Here is a 15,061-nt window from a genome sequence, read left to right on the forward strand (position 1 = left end):
AAGGGAACACGCTTTTTTGAAAGTGGTGGTATGATTGTCAGGCCCTCTCCTTGTTCTGCCTGTTAGCCTATTAGGTAGGATAGCAGTCTTCGGGCTTTGCCTACCCTTTCTTATAAAGAATTCTGACTTGGCTTGTGAAAGCGTGGGCAACCACAGAAAGGAAGGGGTCCATGTAGCTGCTATGCCTACCCCTTCTTAGTCAATGGGGTAGCAGGTTCGGCATCCACTAGAAAAGAGAGAATCCACTTTAGATAACCACGCCTCCGCTAGGCAGCGTGTGGAATAGCCGAGAGCACAACTCGAAATCCAAGTCTTGGTGATGTTTTCCAAGGGAATATTGACCGTAACTCAATTTTAATCCACAAAAAATATCGATTGCAACTCAGTTTTAAACCAAATTGGGGTTTCCCAACCAGGGTTCGTTTTAGGTTCTCTCTCTTTGAAATTCAAGTCAAGTAGCTTTTCAAAACCGCCCTAGAACGCGAGCGAAAACCATTTTCCGCCATTTTCCGGTGATCGAATTGGGGTGTTGAAAACAAAATCTGTGTATTCATTTGCATTATTCTATCCTTCCTCACATGTATTCCTTTCTTCTTCCTTCATTTTGCCACTATCCTATCCCCCTCACCCTTCCTTCACTGCAAATTGCTGCTCGTCCTCCTCGATCGCTAACTGTAGATCGTCGAAAACATCTGCCACTACCCACTGCTCGCCCTCCTCTGCTACTATAACCATGCTTGCTCTCCTCAGCCAATAACCGAAAATGTTCGTAAACATTGTCGGAGTCTCATTACCTTTAAACGACTCATCTTGCTGGTCATAATTTTGGATTGTGAAGATGTGGGTGATGTTGGATTGAGTGGCTAATGTTCATGAGTGCTTGGGTAATTAATTGTACGTACAATCATTGGATAATAATATATTTGGATAATAATATATTTGGAAATGAGATGATGATGGTGACACACAAATATAGTGAAGAAACAAAAAATACATTGAATGTATATAATAAAATTAAAATTTGAATTAAATAGGAAAATAAATTGAAGATAAGAATGCCATTATTAGATATGATTATTAAATAATAAATCCAATTCAAATTGACTATAAATTTTTGCTTGGAAGGAATCATACGTGTTCGGGTCGTTTATTCAAAGTTTTATTTGTAGTAAAAGTAAAATGTTAGTTTATAAAAAAAAAATTCACTTATTTTCAAACCTCTAATTAAAATATATATTTTAAAATTAACCATAATTTTAAATTGATTAAATTCAATCTAAGAAACAACTCAAACAAAAAATAATAATGAAATATGCCAAAAATGATAATTTACCAAAATACCCTTGAACTTCAAGATAATTACTAGAAAGGTCTCTATCAGAAAATCAGATTAATCTTTCCAACCTTGGAGATTAATCTNAAATACCCTTGAACTTCAAGATAATTACTAGAAAGGTCTCTATCAGAAAATCAGATTAATCTTTCCAACCTTGGAGATTAATCTTTCCAAACTTTCCAAGGTCCGCCTCATGGTATCCAGATTGAAAGAGATAAATTGAACAAGTATGGTCACCCTCTATTAGGATGTACTATTAAACTAAAATTGGGATTATCCGCTAAGAATTATGGTAGAGCGGTTTATGAATGTCTACCCGGTGGACTTGTTTTTACCAAAGATGATGAAAACGTGAATTCCCAACCACTAAAGCGTTGGAGAGACCGTTTCCTATTTTGTGCAGAAGCCATTTATAAATTACAGGCTGAAACAGGTGAAATCAAGGGACATTACTTGAATGCTANGCGTTGGAGAGACCGTTTCCTATTTTGTGCAGAAGCCATTTATAAATCACAGGCTGAAACAAGTGAAATCGAAATGATGAAAAGAGCTATATATCAGAGAGGGTATTTTTGACGAGAAATCTAAAGATCGCAAGAGTTTAAGAGTAACCCATGAATTAAAAACCCATAAAATCAGCTCTTAACAAATAATCTACCTAATAATTTAACAATCAAGCACTTAATACAGACTTGCAAAGAAATCCAATAGATGAAGAACTTTCAGATTATACCCATTCAAATCCAGGAATTGCAGTAGTAAGGTATAATAATAACATGTTGTTATGAACACTTGAACACAATGGAACAATGAAATCAATTACATTCACATACTATATAAATACCAATATATACATACATACATACATTCATTGTACACAAGAAGAAGTTCCACCCTAATAACAGATATTGTGCTGATAATTCTGGGATTCTGAACTAGAAATATAGCATTTGAACAAGAACCAAAATGGATTTTAAAGAAAAGAAAAAAACGTTGTAACAAAAATGACCTCCAATATGATAAGATTCCTCTCTATGTATGTTGTGTACTGCATCCATCCAGTTCTGGACAGCATAATATGATACAAAATATGAAACGTCGTCGAATCGCTACACGGTAGCTCTTCTAAAGAATGGCGGAGTATGGATCGGATCCCAAGAGACCCAGATGGATATATATATATATATATTTGATCTTCTTGAAAACCCAGAAAGTGTTCCTTTCATGATCATCTCAAGAAGTGTGAAATCATCTAGCATTTCCTATTATTGAACATCCACAGGGATGAGCAGCAGAGCTGGGATGAAAGGCAATGAAACTGTGTGTTTGGAGAAAATGGCAACAGCCGCATCATCCAGAGTATTATACAAAACAGTTAAGGCTGGATTTCTGGATCCTCTTTTATATCACCTATTATTTGTGTGATGAATGAAAGGAGGATCACGGCCTATACGATTCGCCCATAAGTTTGCGAGCTTCAAGAAGTAGTTCTTCCCATTCCAGACCACTAAATCCAGCCCTAATGCGAAAACAAAATCTCAGGAAGATGGAAGTGTACAAAGGGGGACAAAAAGATAGAAATAGGATTTAATATTATAGATTNGGGGGGGGGGGGGGGGTGGAGGTGGTGGTGTTAGTGCACGGAATATTAAAAGTTTTCAATGACATACGTAGTCTTGATTTGGTTGTATGTTGCACCGGTTCAAGCCCATCACTAGCAGATATTGTCCTTTTTAGGTTTTCCCTTTCGGGCTTCCTCTCAAGGTTTTAAAACGCGTCTACTAGGGAGAAGTTTCTAAACCATTATACGAAATGCTTCATTTCCCTCTCTAACTAACGTGGGATCTCACAATCCACCCTCTTGGGGGCTAGCATCCTTACAGGCACACCGCCCGGTGTCTGGCTTTGATACTATTTGTTGGCACACAGATGTTGTCCTCTTTGGGCTTTCCCTTTCAAACTTCTCCTCAAGGTTTTAAAACGCGTCTACTAGGGAGAGGTTTCCATACCCTTATAAGTAATGTTTCGTTCCCCTCTCAAACCAACGTGGCATCTCACATGTATTCATTATGAACTCCCAAAAAATCCATAAAAGTTGGGGCTTACTAAATTTTGAACTTGTACACAGCACTCAAGATTGAACTCAAGCCTTGACTAGAAAGGTCCTCGTCATGGAATGATTCTTGAATAAAAGTTACCAAATTTTCCGATGGCCAGGCTCTTTAAACTTCTAATGAATAGAGAAAGGCTCCGCCAAACAATCTCTACGTACCAGTTGGCTTTTGTGGAAGAGGAACTAAGTAGACTGTAGTCTTGCTAAGTTGTGGATGAGCGAAGAATAAAGGAGAGAAGCTTGGCTTTCTAGAAAAGCACAGGTTAACTTCAGCATTTCCTTCAGAATGATGGTAGCTTTTCGGTAAAGAGAAAAGGAATTACTAGATATAGCTATCAAACCCAACGGAGGAAGGGGTTCAGGATCTAAGGTAAAAGAATGTCGTGCTGAATGCCATACGGGTTTGGCAGTCTGTTGATCGTCTTGGTAGGTTTACTCTGAAGCAGCATGTGGAAAGTTTTCATAAATAGTGGTTCGAATCAAATTAGTTTTCTGCCTTTAGTTGGGTAAATGAGGCTGTATAAACTCCAAAGACCAAATCATGGGATGCTAACTAGCCACACTTGCACTAAGTTGCCCAGGTTCGTTTGAGCGATCTCCAAAGATTTCATGGTGGATGACCGTTGAATTAGAGAAGTTGGGGGACTTGCAATCGAGACGAAAACTAACAGTTTGGGAATTGACTACGTTTTTTACTTTACACCAAAACTTATGGATTCTAACTATCAAATGAAAGGTCAGTCAAAACAAGGAGTTTCTAGAGTACTCTTGAATTTCCTCCTCGCTTACAAAGAGAAAGGGCTAAATGATATGAATGAACAGCGTTAAAGGCTTAAACGGATTCTTCGGGAGTTTTGAAAGGAAAGAACTCATAAGTTTTCGATGATAATTGTAACAGGGCCTCGTATCTCATTTGTAATTGTTCTTTTCATTTTGATTTTTATATATATTCAAGCACAATGGAGTAGCTTTCTTGTTATCTCATTAATCTGCGGGCGGGTCGATGCCTCAATGCCTCCTCTCCTCTTCTTCTATAATTTTTTTGTTCTAAGGAAGTCTATGAAAAGAAAGAACAATAGACTTGGTGCATACCTGGAATCGATTCAGCATTTAAGAGTGACAGACAACAAGTAGGTTGTTGTTCCAAGAGAACATGCTTTCTCAGACCCCATTCATCAAGATTCTGTATAAAATTGATAGAACGCATTAATCCATTGCAATCAATAGGACCATCTATCTTGCAGAGAGCTTCAAGGAGTCCTGAACTCGACCAAATATTGGAGCACTCGTTTAGAAGAGAAATCAAGCCACTGGGATCAACCTGACCTAACAGGACCCATGGCTTGTAAAGTTTAACCGAGGCTCTAAGCACTTGAACTACCCTATAAATCTCTCCGAGGGCGCATATATACCGTTTTCCTGAAACAATGGTAGGGAAGAACTGTCAGCTAATTTGCAACTTGGAACATTACCGTGGTGCTAAATGATGCAGTACCTTGAGGTTCAGATAATATGTAACTTTCAACATTTCTCTGAACAGATTCCTTCCAAATCAAGGCACCATGTTTTAGTTCTTGAAAGCAAATTAAAAGCAATTCGTTCCATACAGAAACATAGTTCGATTGCTCCTCCACTGATACAAGTTTGAGAATCTTCAGAGTTGACACGACGTGTTTCAAGAGCTCAACAGCTGATCTCAAATCATTTTCTGCCTATCAATAGAACAAGGAAGCATGATCAAGTAATTAATATCCATAAGCAATGACAAAATATTCAAATACTTCTAGATTTTGGAGCATAAAGGTGGCATTGAAATTGCTCATTATTTTAGATGGCTTAAAAAGTAAAAAAATCCATAAGATTCTAAATTCTAGAAAAGTAAAATACCATACTAGAACATCCTTGTGCAATGCAGCAATCACGACTTTCCTAAATCATTTGTAATTAAAAAAGACATCCATGCTTGCAACAGAACGAACTCGACAAAATTTGGGTTTGTGCATTCAGCTTTTAGGCAACAGCAAGTGATTGTGGACGACCTCGACCTCTAGGAAATTCAAATTTCTAAAAGCTAATAGCAAAAGTTGTTTCATGCCAAAAATAAACGAATATCGTCCTAATGCAAGAGAGTCTTACCAATAGAAGCCTTTCTGACAACTGAAATTCTTCGTTGAGAATTTGAAACCTTGGATCCCGCAACGTTTCAAAGAGCTCACTAAAAGAATTATTTCCTGGAAGGAGAACATCTGATGAGAAGTTATCCGTCGTCATGTTCTCTTGAGACAGTTCGGCAATAAAATTCTGAAGGAAGAAGAAAACTTTGTAAGAAGTTCACAGGAAAATACCACATATTCCATAAGAAAGACGCAGCATTGGCATCTCATAGCAAATATGACTCGTAATCATTACGAAAAGAGATCCAAATGCAAAAGGAAAAAGAATAAGTTCTAACGATGAGTGTTTACATAAACAATCAAATGAAAGTATACATCTCGAGAAAGTTCGAGTAAAAAGATTCATCATGGCTCAAAACTGAAGAGATCACAATAAAGGCAAATCTAGAAACAAAGAAGCATGCATCGTTACTAACCTGAATTTCTTCATAGATGGCTTTTAATTTTGCTTCTTCATCAGAAAGAGAGGCATTATCTTGAGCCTTCTAAAAAAAAAATAAAAAAAAGAAGTTAAAACTTTAAGAACACATATCATGCAAGGTCATCATAAGATTACCAACCTTTAGATTCTCAAGAAGGCCATGAACAACATGGTTCAAAGCAAGATTTAATTTGTGATAAAGATCCACGTAACAATCGAACTGAAGTTTAGGAGATGACTGCTTGGGTAAATCTCCAAGAGTAGTAACATAAGTTTGATCTGGCACGTTAACATCCAGTGATGCATCCTTAAACTCCCAGGAATCATCATCATCTTCATTGCCTAAATCTGAATGTGACATCCTTGATGGTGAATTTGTTCCATTCTCATTTTCTCCTGGGGAATATTTGATGGAACCATTTTTCTCAGCTTGACTATATAGACTTGATATCAAGTCATTGATAGATACACTAGAATCAGGATTCTTGGCATCATGTCCTTCACGGGTAACAGAGGTAAAGGTAGAAGCATCTTGATTCAAAGAGAGATCATCAGTAGTTTCCAGCCCCTCATCTCCAAAAATTGACAAGGGCAAGGCTTTTCCGGGACCGTACAGTAATTCTGAATTCCTCTGTAATAAAAAATAGAAGGAACCGATCATTACAGCCCAAAGCACAATATGTCTATAGAAACAATCGAACATGGAAACTCAAGGTTTGACAAGATATAAAACAATGAAGGTAGAATACAAAGTAAGATTGTGGATTTCGACATGGATATTACATCCACATGGAAGGTAAAGTGCACAGAACTAGAACATGAATATTTAGATCATCCATATAAAGTCTTTACTATTACAAGGTTTGGGGGGGCAACAAAACGACCCCAACAACAATAATCGATATAACACGAAATAACCTCAAACTTCAAGAATAAAAACTAGAAGAAACTTTCCCATCTAGAATGCAAAGGAAAAAAAATATGGTTTATAGATTTAGAATATGCAGCTATATTTTTGGACATTAATATATACATTCATCGAGCACACGCTGTACGTTGCCATGATAGGATCAGTAATTTCTCTTTAAGAATCTGAGCAAGAGCAGAAGAATCCCTTTTTCTCTAAAAGTTTGTACCCGCCCCAAAGTGCAGAAGCACCCTTATAAAAAAACAATAAATTGACAGCTTCTCACTAATTTTAATGCATTATGAAGCATAATCATCCTTTTCTATGACAAAAAAACTTCCGACGTTACATGAAACAAAACAACACCATAGCAATTTATCATACAGCAGGAGGTATGAGCAACCACCTGACTACTATTATTGAAACCAAAAGCAGGAGCTTCAAGACCAGAGACAGATTCAACTGGCTCTCCCTACAGCCAAAGTAAGACGTGGAACATCAATTTCGATTAGAGAGAAAAATGGAACTTAAATATCATGAATATGACAGGCCAAAAATACCTTATTGTTTGATCCAGAATCTGAAAGTGCAGACTTGAAATTCCAAATATTCTCATTATCTTTCCCGGTTTCATGGAAGTTGCCATCGTGGTTTCCATTCAAAACCTTTCTGTCTTCTTTCCCCCAATCATGATTGAAATTTAAGTCAATTTTTCGTTCACTAGATTTGAGAGAAATCCCATCAGGAGTTACACCATTAGAAGGAGGAACGACAACAGGCTTTGACGCTTCCTACAAAGAAAATAAAAAGTACGGCATAACTGAATTTATTAAATACCTTAACCTTCTCAATACAATACTAAAACATTCCTACCAACTCACCGACTTATACTCTGATGCATCAGAAAAGGCATCCTTGAAATCCCACACACGTACATCACCCTTGGCATTCCGATCAACTGGAGAGGGATTTAAACCATTATTTAGATCATTCTGACCATTTTTATTTTGCGAGTTTAATAAGTTGCTATGCTGGACTGCAGGACGCGAATCAAAACTAAAACCGAAGTCCCATTCGGCTATGTTGTTAACAGCTCCATTTGATTGCACATTTGAATTTCCGTGGTAATGTCCATTGATTGCAAATTCAAAAGCCTGTTCATAGACAACCTTCAGATTATTGAATGTCAATCTTAAAGTATCATTCTCTTATACGCATAGCAGTTCATAGATATAGACATATTATGGAAGACTCTAAGGACTAGGAGTCTTCAATATAAGTTAAAAGTTATGCTCATACCATATCATAACTAAAATCAAACAGAACTATGTATATTTCTAACAATACCGGCGTGAATTTCGCCTTCAATTAGCATTGCAGGCTCCATCTTCAGATAAAATGGTTCAAAACCAGTTCTTCCCGGTATAGTTACCGAAATGAGTAGCTCCTACGGTTATTTTAACGTTAATCAAGTGAATGAAAACAAAACTCTGACTCTGAATTTGAAATTCCTATCTGATCTGGGGGTTTTGAGATAGAGGTCCTTCAAGATGAACTTATTCCTTACTAGTTAGAAACACTTTTTCATACCGTCTTTCCAATTGGCTATTCTTGGGCTTGAAAGCTTGAACATGACGAATAGGCTGCACTCCTTTTTTATTACAATGGGTGGAGTCTCTAAAAGTCTTATAGGAGCATGAGACTGAAGAAGTATGGCATTGGTGTGAATAACTCCGGCCAAAGGTTAGCGAATCCTACTTTCGTTCTTTTTTAGGGAAAGAACCAACCCCAACCAACCAAGACTTTGCAAGGGCGATCCACTCAAGCGTGGCGTCATCTACTCCTTGGTAGATTGTGAATAACGCCTTTTTCTCCTTCTTCATCTCCTCCTCCCTGAATCCATTCACCACTATGTCCCATGCTCCCCTTCTTCGAGTCCAAAGCCATTTGAATTTGAAAGCAATCAAAACAAAAAGTAATAAAAAAAAAAACAAATGGAAAACCAACATTGAGAGGGACCGACTCGACTCTCCAAGGTGCTCTAGCTTGCTTTGAACTTTTTTTTTACTAGCTCCTACGTTTAACACATTGATGCCCAGAAAAAGATGTACTTCCATTCCCATACATTGAATACCAAACCAATTCATGGAGTTCAATTTCAACTTCCTTTGTTCGTTATCAAGCCAAGAACAAAAGCCTTAAACCTCGTTAGAAAGGGGAAAAAGGATATTACCTTAGATTGCTGATCTTCCATTGGCGTTATCGATTCTGCAGCCTTAAATTCCCAGCCATCAAAATCATCCACCTCCTCAACATCATCCTCAATGCTCTCACCGACGTTGGTCGAGTCGGGATGGAACCCATTAGACTTCACTCCATTACCATCAAAATTCAAAGAATCGCCATCAAAGTTCGTTTGGCTCGCATACGAATGAACGCCATTGACATTCAAATCAGAGCCATTAGCTTTCATACTCGAGGAATCATTGAAGTTCAAAGGATCAAACGCCATGTTCGATTTCAACTGACTTCCGGCTTCGATCTGTTGATTAGAACTATACAAATTCGCAATCAGATCATCAATCCGAACCCCAACCCCTAAACTCCCTCCTTTCTTCGCCAAACCACTCTCCTTTCCAACGAACAACTCCTCTCCAAACCCAACCCCACCGGATCCCGATTCCTCCTTCTCTTCCTCCTCCTCACCAAAAATCGAAAGCGGAATAGCCCCCTGAGGCTTCGCCCACTGAATCTTCGTACCCATGTCGGAGACGTTCGAATTAGGAGAAGGATGGGCATGGGGGACACCACCGGAGAGATCGAAACCAACGCCGATCTGAGAGGAATGGTCGACAAAATCGCCCCAGTCATCATCATCATCATCATCGATGCTCGTGGAAGAAGCTCGATTATTGATCTGATTGCGATGATTCATACCGAATTTGAAGTCGCCGAAATTCTCATCATCTTCCTCGTCTACCATAGCGAAGAACCTCCCCTCCGATTCCCTCCGATTCCCTCCGATTCCCTCCTTGTCTACCCGGTTCTCACCGTCGGCGTCGGTTGAATTGAGATTCAGGAGCTTGACGCTCAACAAATGCGCACGCCGCGCATTTTAGCCGGAATATACAGAGTGAATCTAACTGCGCTCCATTGTTTCCACCCATTATATTAAATTATAAAATATAATTTTCCCCTACGTTACATTTATTTAATTTCTACGTTTTAATTTCCTATATTTTTATAAATCTTAAATTAACCTTATATTTAGCCTTTAAATTAATTTTTTTTCTTCTAATATTTCGATTTATTTCATTTTTTCTCTCTCAATTATTTCAAAATTAAATTTATTTTTATTTAAAAAATTCGTAAAATAATTACGAGTAAGTATATTATAAATTGATAAATATTAAATTAACGCACCAATACGTCTAATTTTTTAAGCTTAAAATTAAAATAATATAAACTTGAAAGTTTGTACCCGTTTAATAATTATTAAATTTTTATTTTAATTAAGATTGTTATCTTATTATTTTTCTAGATAATATTAAAATTTCGAGTTAAATTTAAAAAATAAACACCAATTTTTAAAAATAACAACTATTTTTTTTTAAAAAAATATCAAACCAAAGTAATTATATAAAAAAAAATAATAAATATATTAGGTAAATAAATACACTTTTCTAGTTAAAAACAAATATTTGAATTTTTAATTTTTAATTTTGTAAACAATAAATTTAATTCATACAAAATTTAAAACTTTTAAATAATTTATTATATATAATTTTAAAATTTAAATTTAATAAAATTCTGAAATTTGAAGGGTTAATTTTGTAAATTACTCGTTTAGAGATTAAATAATAAAAAAAAGAATTAGACACCGAATATTATATATATATATATATATATATTTTTTTTTGTAATAAAATAAAAATCAAATTACACTTTCAAAATGAAACGACGTCGTTTACATACAAAACAAACTGCAAACCAAGAAACGAACATTGGCGCCAAATCTGAGAACACTTTCACAATCTCACAGATTTCCCACAAGGAAAAGCCCTAACAGAACCACCAGCACCGGCGCTCCCATTGAAGCCACCACCGACCCGGCGCCGGAGCCGGCAAAGCTCCCACCGTGCTCTGCGGTGGTGAGAATCACCACCATCCAGTCAACGTCCACGCCGAGGCCAGCGCCGACGAACTTGGAATTGTTCAAATACTGGGCGTACTGCGTTTGCGTGTAGTTGGCAAGCAGCATAGGCTCAACCATATCCGGTACACACACCGGCATCACGATGGCGTCGGCGGTGGTGTTGAGGTCGACCTTGCATTTCTCGGCGTAATGCTCGAAATTCTCAATCTGCGAGAGGTGGCGTGCGGTGACGGTTGAATTAGCGGTGGTAATGTTGCAGGGATGGTCCTTGTCTACCTCGGCGATTTTTTCTGCGATGCAGTAGGCTTTTGCGTTCTTTTCAAACGGCGGGAGCTTCTGTGCTTGTCGGTAGCCGTTTAGGCCTTGCAGAAGGTTTTCTTTATCTTCTTCAACTGCAGTCAGGTAATTGGCAAATTTTTTTCAGAGCATTCATTTGCAGACTGTTGTCCTCCATGTTTGAAGAGCTTGTTTGTTTGTTTTTAATTTTCTTAATCAAAAGATTTAATTTCATTTGAAGTACTTATATAGTCACCCATCGGCTAATTTAGGGAATGATAATGAGTTAGAATCAAGGAATACTATCTCGATTGGTACGAGGCCTTTTGGGGAAGCCTAATACAAAGTCATGAGAGCTTATGCTCAAATTGGACAATATCATGTCATTGTGGAGAGTCGCGTTGATCTAATATGGTATCAGAGCCATGCCCTAAATTTAGTCGTGCCAATAGATTGGTAAATCCTCAAATGTCGAACAAAGGACTCCAAAAGAAAAAAGAGTCGAGCCTCCTCGAAGGCATAGTAAAAAATGACTAAGACTCCAAAAGAAAAAGGAGTCGAGCTTCGATTAAGGGGAGGCGTACTTTGTTTGAGGGAATGATCATGGGTTTATAATATCAAGGAATACTATCTCTATTGGTATGAAGTCTTTTGGAAGCCCAAAGCAGAGTCATAAGAGCTTATACTCAAAGTGGACAATATCATACCATTGTAAAGAGTCGTGATCATCTAACAATCCCTATGAAATAGAGAAGTATTTTGTATCAGATTGGATTAAAAAACAATTCTCTAAGATATTCTTACAAGTTTTGTACAGATTGATAGCAATGAAGGAACAAATTCATTGTTATGTTCCCAAAATTGGAAGGTTTTTGATTGCTTCAATGCTCAGACTGTCATTTCCATATAAATTCCTAAAGAAAAATGCATTTTTCTGGGTTTTTTCAATCCCCAGCTCTGGTTCTGTTAGAAATTCTGATATATATATATATAGAAATGTCGGTGACAACAGAGAAATTTGGTAGAATTCTTGGAGAGAAGAGAACTTTATAAAACTACGAAGGAATGCTTGATTGATTTTCTACTTCTTCGACCAATACCAACATACATATAGGTAATTTGGGACATTCCCGGTTACCATTCATTATCCAAAAAGTCATGCATCTATTTAATTAGGAACTAATGGAACCTACATATATCTATTCATACATGTACAAGCGACCCTTCAACACATGTATCTATTCATACATATATCTACTAGTGATCCTTCAACACATGTATCTATTTATACATGTATCTACTAGTGACCCTTCAACACATATATCTAGTCATACATGTATGTACTAGTGACCCTTCAACACATGTATCTAGTCATACATGTATCTACGAGTGACCCTTCAACACATGTATCTATTCAGACATGTATCTACTCATACATGTATCTACTAGTGACCCTTCAACACGTGTATCTATTCATACATGTATCTACGAGTGACCCTTCAACACATGTATCTATTCATACATGTATCTACTAGTGACCCTTCAACACATGTATCTAATCATACATGTATCTACGAGTGACCCTTCAACATATGTATCTAGTCATATATCTACGAGTGACCTTCAACACATGTATCTAGTCATATATCTACGAGTGACCCTTCAACACATGTATCTATTCATACGTGTATCTACTCATACATGTATCTATTAGTGACCCTTCAACACGTGTATCTATTCATACATGTATCTACTAGTGACCCTTCAACAAGAAATTTCCAAATGAAAAACTGAAAGAAACACGAACCTAGAAAAGCATGAGAGAGGGAGAGGAAAGTGTACCTTTGGAGGAGAGAACAGGGGAGGAGACGAAGACGAGGAAGGCAATGGCGAAAACGCCAAAGAGAGAGTAGGAAGAAGAAGAAGAAGAAGAAGCCATTGGTGGATTTGTGCTGTGGTGAGTGGCTGAGTGTTGGGGAGTTTGATTCTTTATAAAGGGTAGAGGAGAGGATACGACCTTGATTCTTGTCTCCGGGTTTTTCTGTGGATATTCCAGATGGCCTTCAGTGAAGGAGGACTTTGGACTCTTGATTTACTTGTTTACTAAGCAAAAATAGTGGGCAGGTTACTCTCTTAAGTTTTGTCTCCGGGAATTGTTGTGGACATTACATGTGGCAACCAGTGGAGGAGGAATTTTGTTATCCAAAATTCCAAACATAGTACACACATATTCTTCCAATTCCTTCCATCTTCCAATTATATCACATTTAGGTTGGAGTTTTCTCGTTTTTGAAGAGCCGTTTAGCTTGAAGTTTTGTTGGACGGAAATAGACATACCCTAACAGAACCCATGTTAATGTTGTTCCTATTATATCATATTTAGGAGGTTGAAGTTTTCTCATTTATGAAGAGCCGTTTAGTTTGAAGTTTTGGTTAACTAGACTCATGTTTGCTATACCGTTTTCAATTCTTGTATAAACAAGTCGAACCCCATGTTTGTTACCAGTTTTCGACATTTACATAGACTAGCTAAACCCGTGTGTTACATAGTTCTTAATACTTGTATAGGCAAGTCGAGCCTATGTTTGATACATAGTTTTCAATATGTGCACAGATAAGCTTAACCCATGTTTGTTATATAATTCAAACACTTGCATCAAAGTCTTCAACACGTGCATAGACTAGCTAAGCTCATGTGTGTTGCACTGGCAAGTCGAACCCATGTTCGTTACATAGTTTTTAACACTTGCACAAGCAAGTTAAACCCATGTTCTTATACAGTTTTCAATACTTGCACAGGTAAGTCGAACCTAGATTTGATATACAATTTTCAATACTTGCATAGTCAAGTCGAACCCAAGTTTGATATATAGTTTTTACACTTGTATAGGCAAACCGAACCCAAGTTTGATATACAGTTTTCAACACTTACACTTGCATAGGCAAGCCGAACCTTGGTTTTATTTACCGTTTTCAACATTTGCCTAGGCTAGCCGACTCCATGTTTATTACACAATTTTCAACCCTCAGCATATGGAAGTCGGACCCATGTTTGTTACACAGTTTTCAACACTTCATATGCACCATATTTTTGTCTCTTCCTTTCTTTGCTTTTAATTTTGTCTATTAGTTATATTTTGAATGTAATTAACTAATTGATATTACCTTAAAAAAGTTAATATAATTAATTATTTAATTGAATAAATCAATAATAATTTATTGAGATATTTACTTAATTCATTTGTAAAAAATTTAAAAAAAAATAATTAAAGGAATGTGATTACCTGTGTAAATATAATTAGTTAATTAATTACGATAATTATTTATTGGATTAACTTTGATTATATTATTCATCATTATCCTATCATAATTTAGATTAAATTTGATTATATTATTAATTATTATCCTATCATAATTTGATTATTTATAATTATTTATTGGATTAACTTTGATTATATTATTAAATAAATAAATAATCATATATTTATTTAATTTATTTTTATCGATAAAACGAAAAATATTTTTGTGAATTTATGTACTCATATATTATTTTTTACTCTTATCAAATTATGTAATATATGGTTTTGAGTTAGCATTACATTTTTTATAATATGTAATTTTTTGTATTTGTATGTCTATGAAACTATTAGAACAAATATTAACATAATATATATGAGT

General features: G+C 36.4%; 2 protein-coding genes across 3 annotated transcripts; both read right to left on the reverse strand.

Annotated features, from left to right (window-relative positions):
- Nucleotides 1-2,138: 2,138 nt before the first annotated feature.
- Nucleotides 2,139-10,108, reverse strand: LOC111798468. Of its 2 annotated transcripts, none has more exons than XM_023681634.1 (10): nt 9,185-10,108; nt 7,833-8,105; nt 7,512-7,742; nt 7,358-7,423; nt 6,184-6,675; nt 6,040-6,105; nt 5,586-5,750; nt 4,945-5,161; nt 4,542-4,868; nt 2,139-2,855 (listed from the first exon to the last, which is right to left on the reverse strand). In XM_023681634.1, the coding sequence occupies exons 1-10, from the start codon at nt 9,932-9,934 to the stop codon at nt 2,743-2,745; spliced, it is 2,700 nt and encodes an 899-aa protein (XP_023537402.1). In that variant the 5' UTR covers nt 9,935-10,108; the 3' UTR covers nt 2,139-2,742. The 2 variants fall into 2 exon arrangements, with proteins under 2 accessions (XP_023537402.1, XP_023537400.1); XM_023681632.1 differs by having other exon boundaries at nt 6,040-6,108.
- A 753-nt stretch (nt 10,109-10,861) lies between these two features.
- Nucleotides 10,862-13,390, reverse strand: LOC111798176 (uncharacterized GPI-anchored protein At3g06035-like). Its single transcript, XM_023681177.1, has 2 exons — nt 13,226-13,390; nt 10,862-11,499 (listed from the first exon to the last, which is right to left on the reverse strand). Exons 1-2 carry the CDS (start codon nt 13,320-13,322, stop codon nt 10,988-10,990), a joined length of 609 nt encoding a protein of 202 aa, XP_023536945.1. The 5' UTR covers nt 13,323-13,390; the 3' UTR covers nt 10,862-10,987.
- Between the last annotated feature and the right edge of the window lie 1,671 nt (nt 13,391-15,061).

This window comes from Cucurbita pepo, chromosome LG07 (genome assembly GCF_002806865.2).
Source record: "Cucurbita pepo subsp. pepo cultivar mu-cu-16 chromosome LG07, ASM280686v2, whole genome shotgun sequence".
NCBI lineage: Eukaryota > Viridiplantae > Streptophyta > Magnoliopsida > Cucurbitales > Cucurbitaceae > Cucurbita > Cucurbita pepo.

What these genes read in the sequence shown, in the direction of transcription:
- LOC111798468 (XM_023681632.1), bottom strand. Translation starts at nt 9,934, where the DNA reads ATGGTAGACGAGGAAGATGATGAGAATTTCGGCGACTTCAAATTCGGT. An exon ending in TGTCAGAAAGGCTTCTATTG is followed by an intron (nt 5,162 to 5,585) that starts GTAAGACTCTCT and finishes TTCTATTGATAG; the next exon opens with GCAGAAAATGATTTGAGATC. An exon ending in AAATGCTGAATCGATTCCAG is followed by an intron (nt 2,856 to 4,541) that starts GTATGCACCAAG and finishes TTTTCGCATTAG; the next exon opens with GGCTGGATTTAGTGGTCTGG.
- LOC111798176 (XM_023681177.1), bottom strand. Translation starts at nt 13,322, where the DNA reads ATGGCTTCTTCTTCTTCTTCTTCTTCCTACTCTCTCTTTGGCGTTTTC. An exon ending in CCCTGTTCTCTCCTCCAAAG is followed by an intron (nt 11,500 to 13,225) that starts GTACACTTTCCT and finishes ACCTGACTGCAG; the next exon opens with TTGAAGAAGATAAAGAAAAC.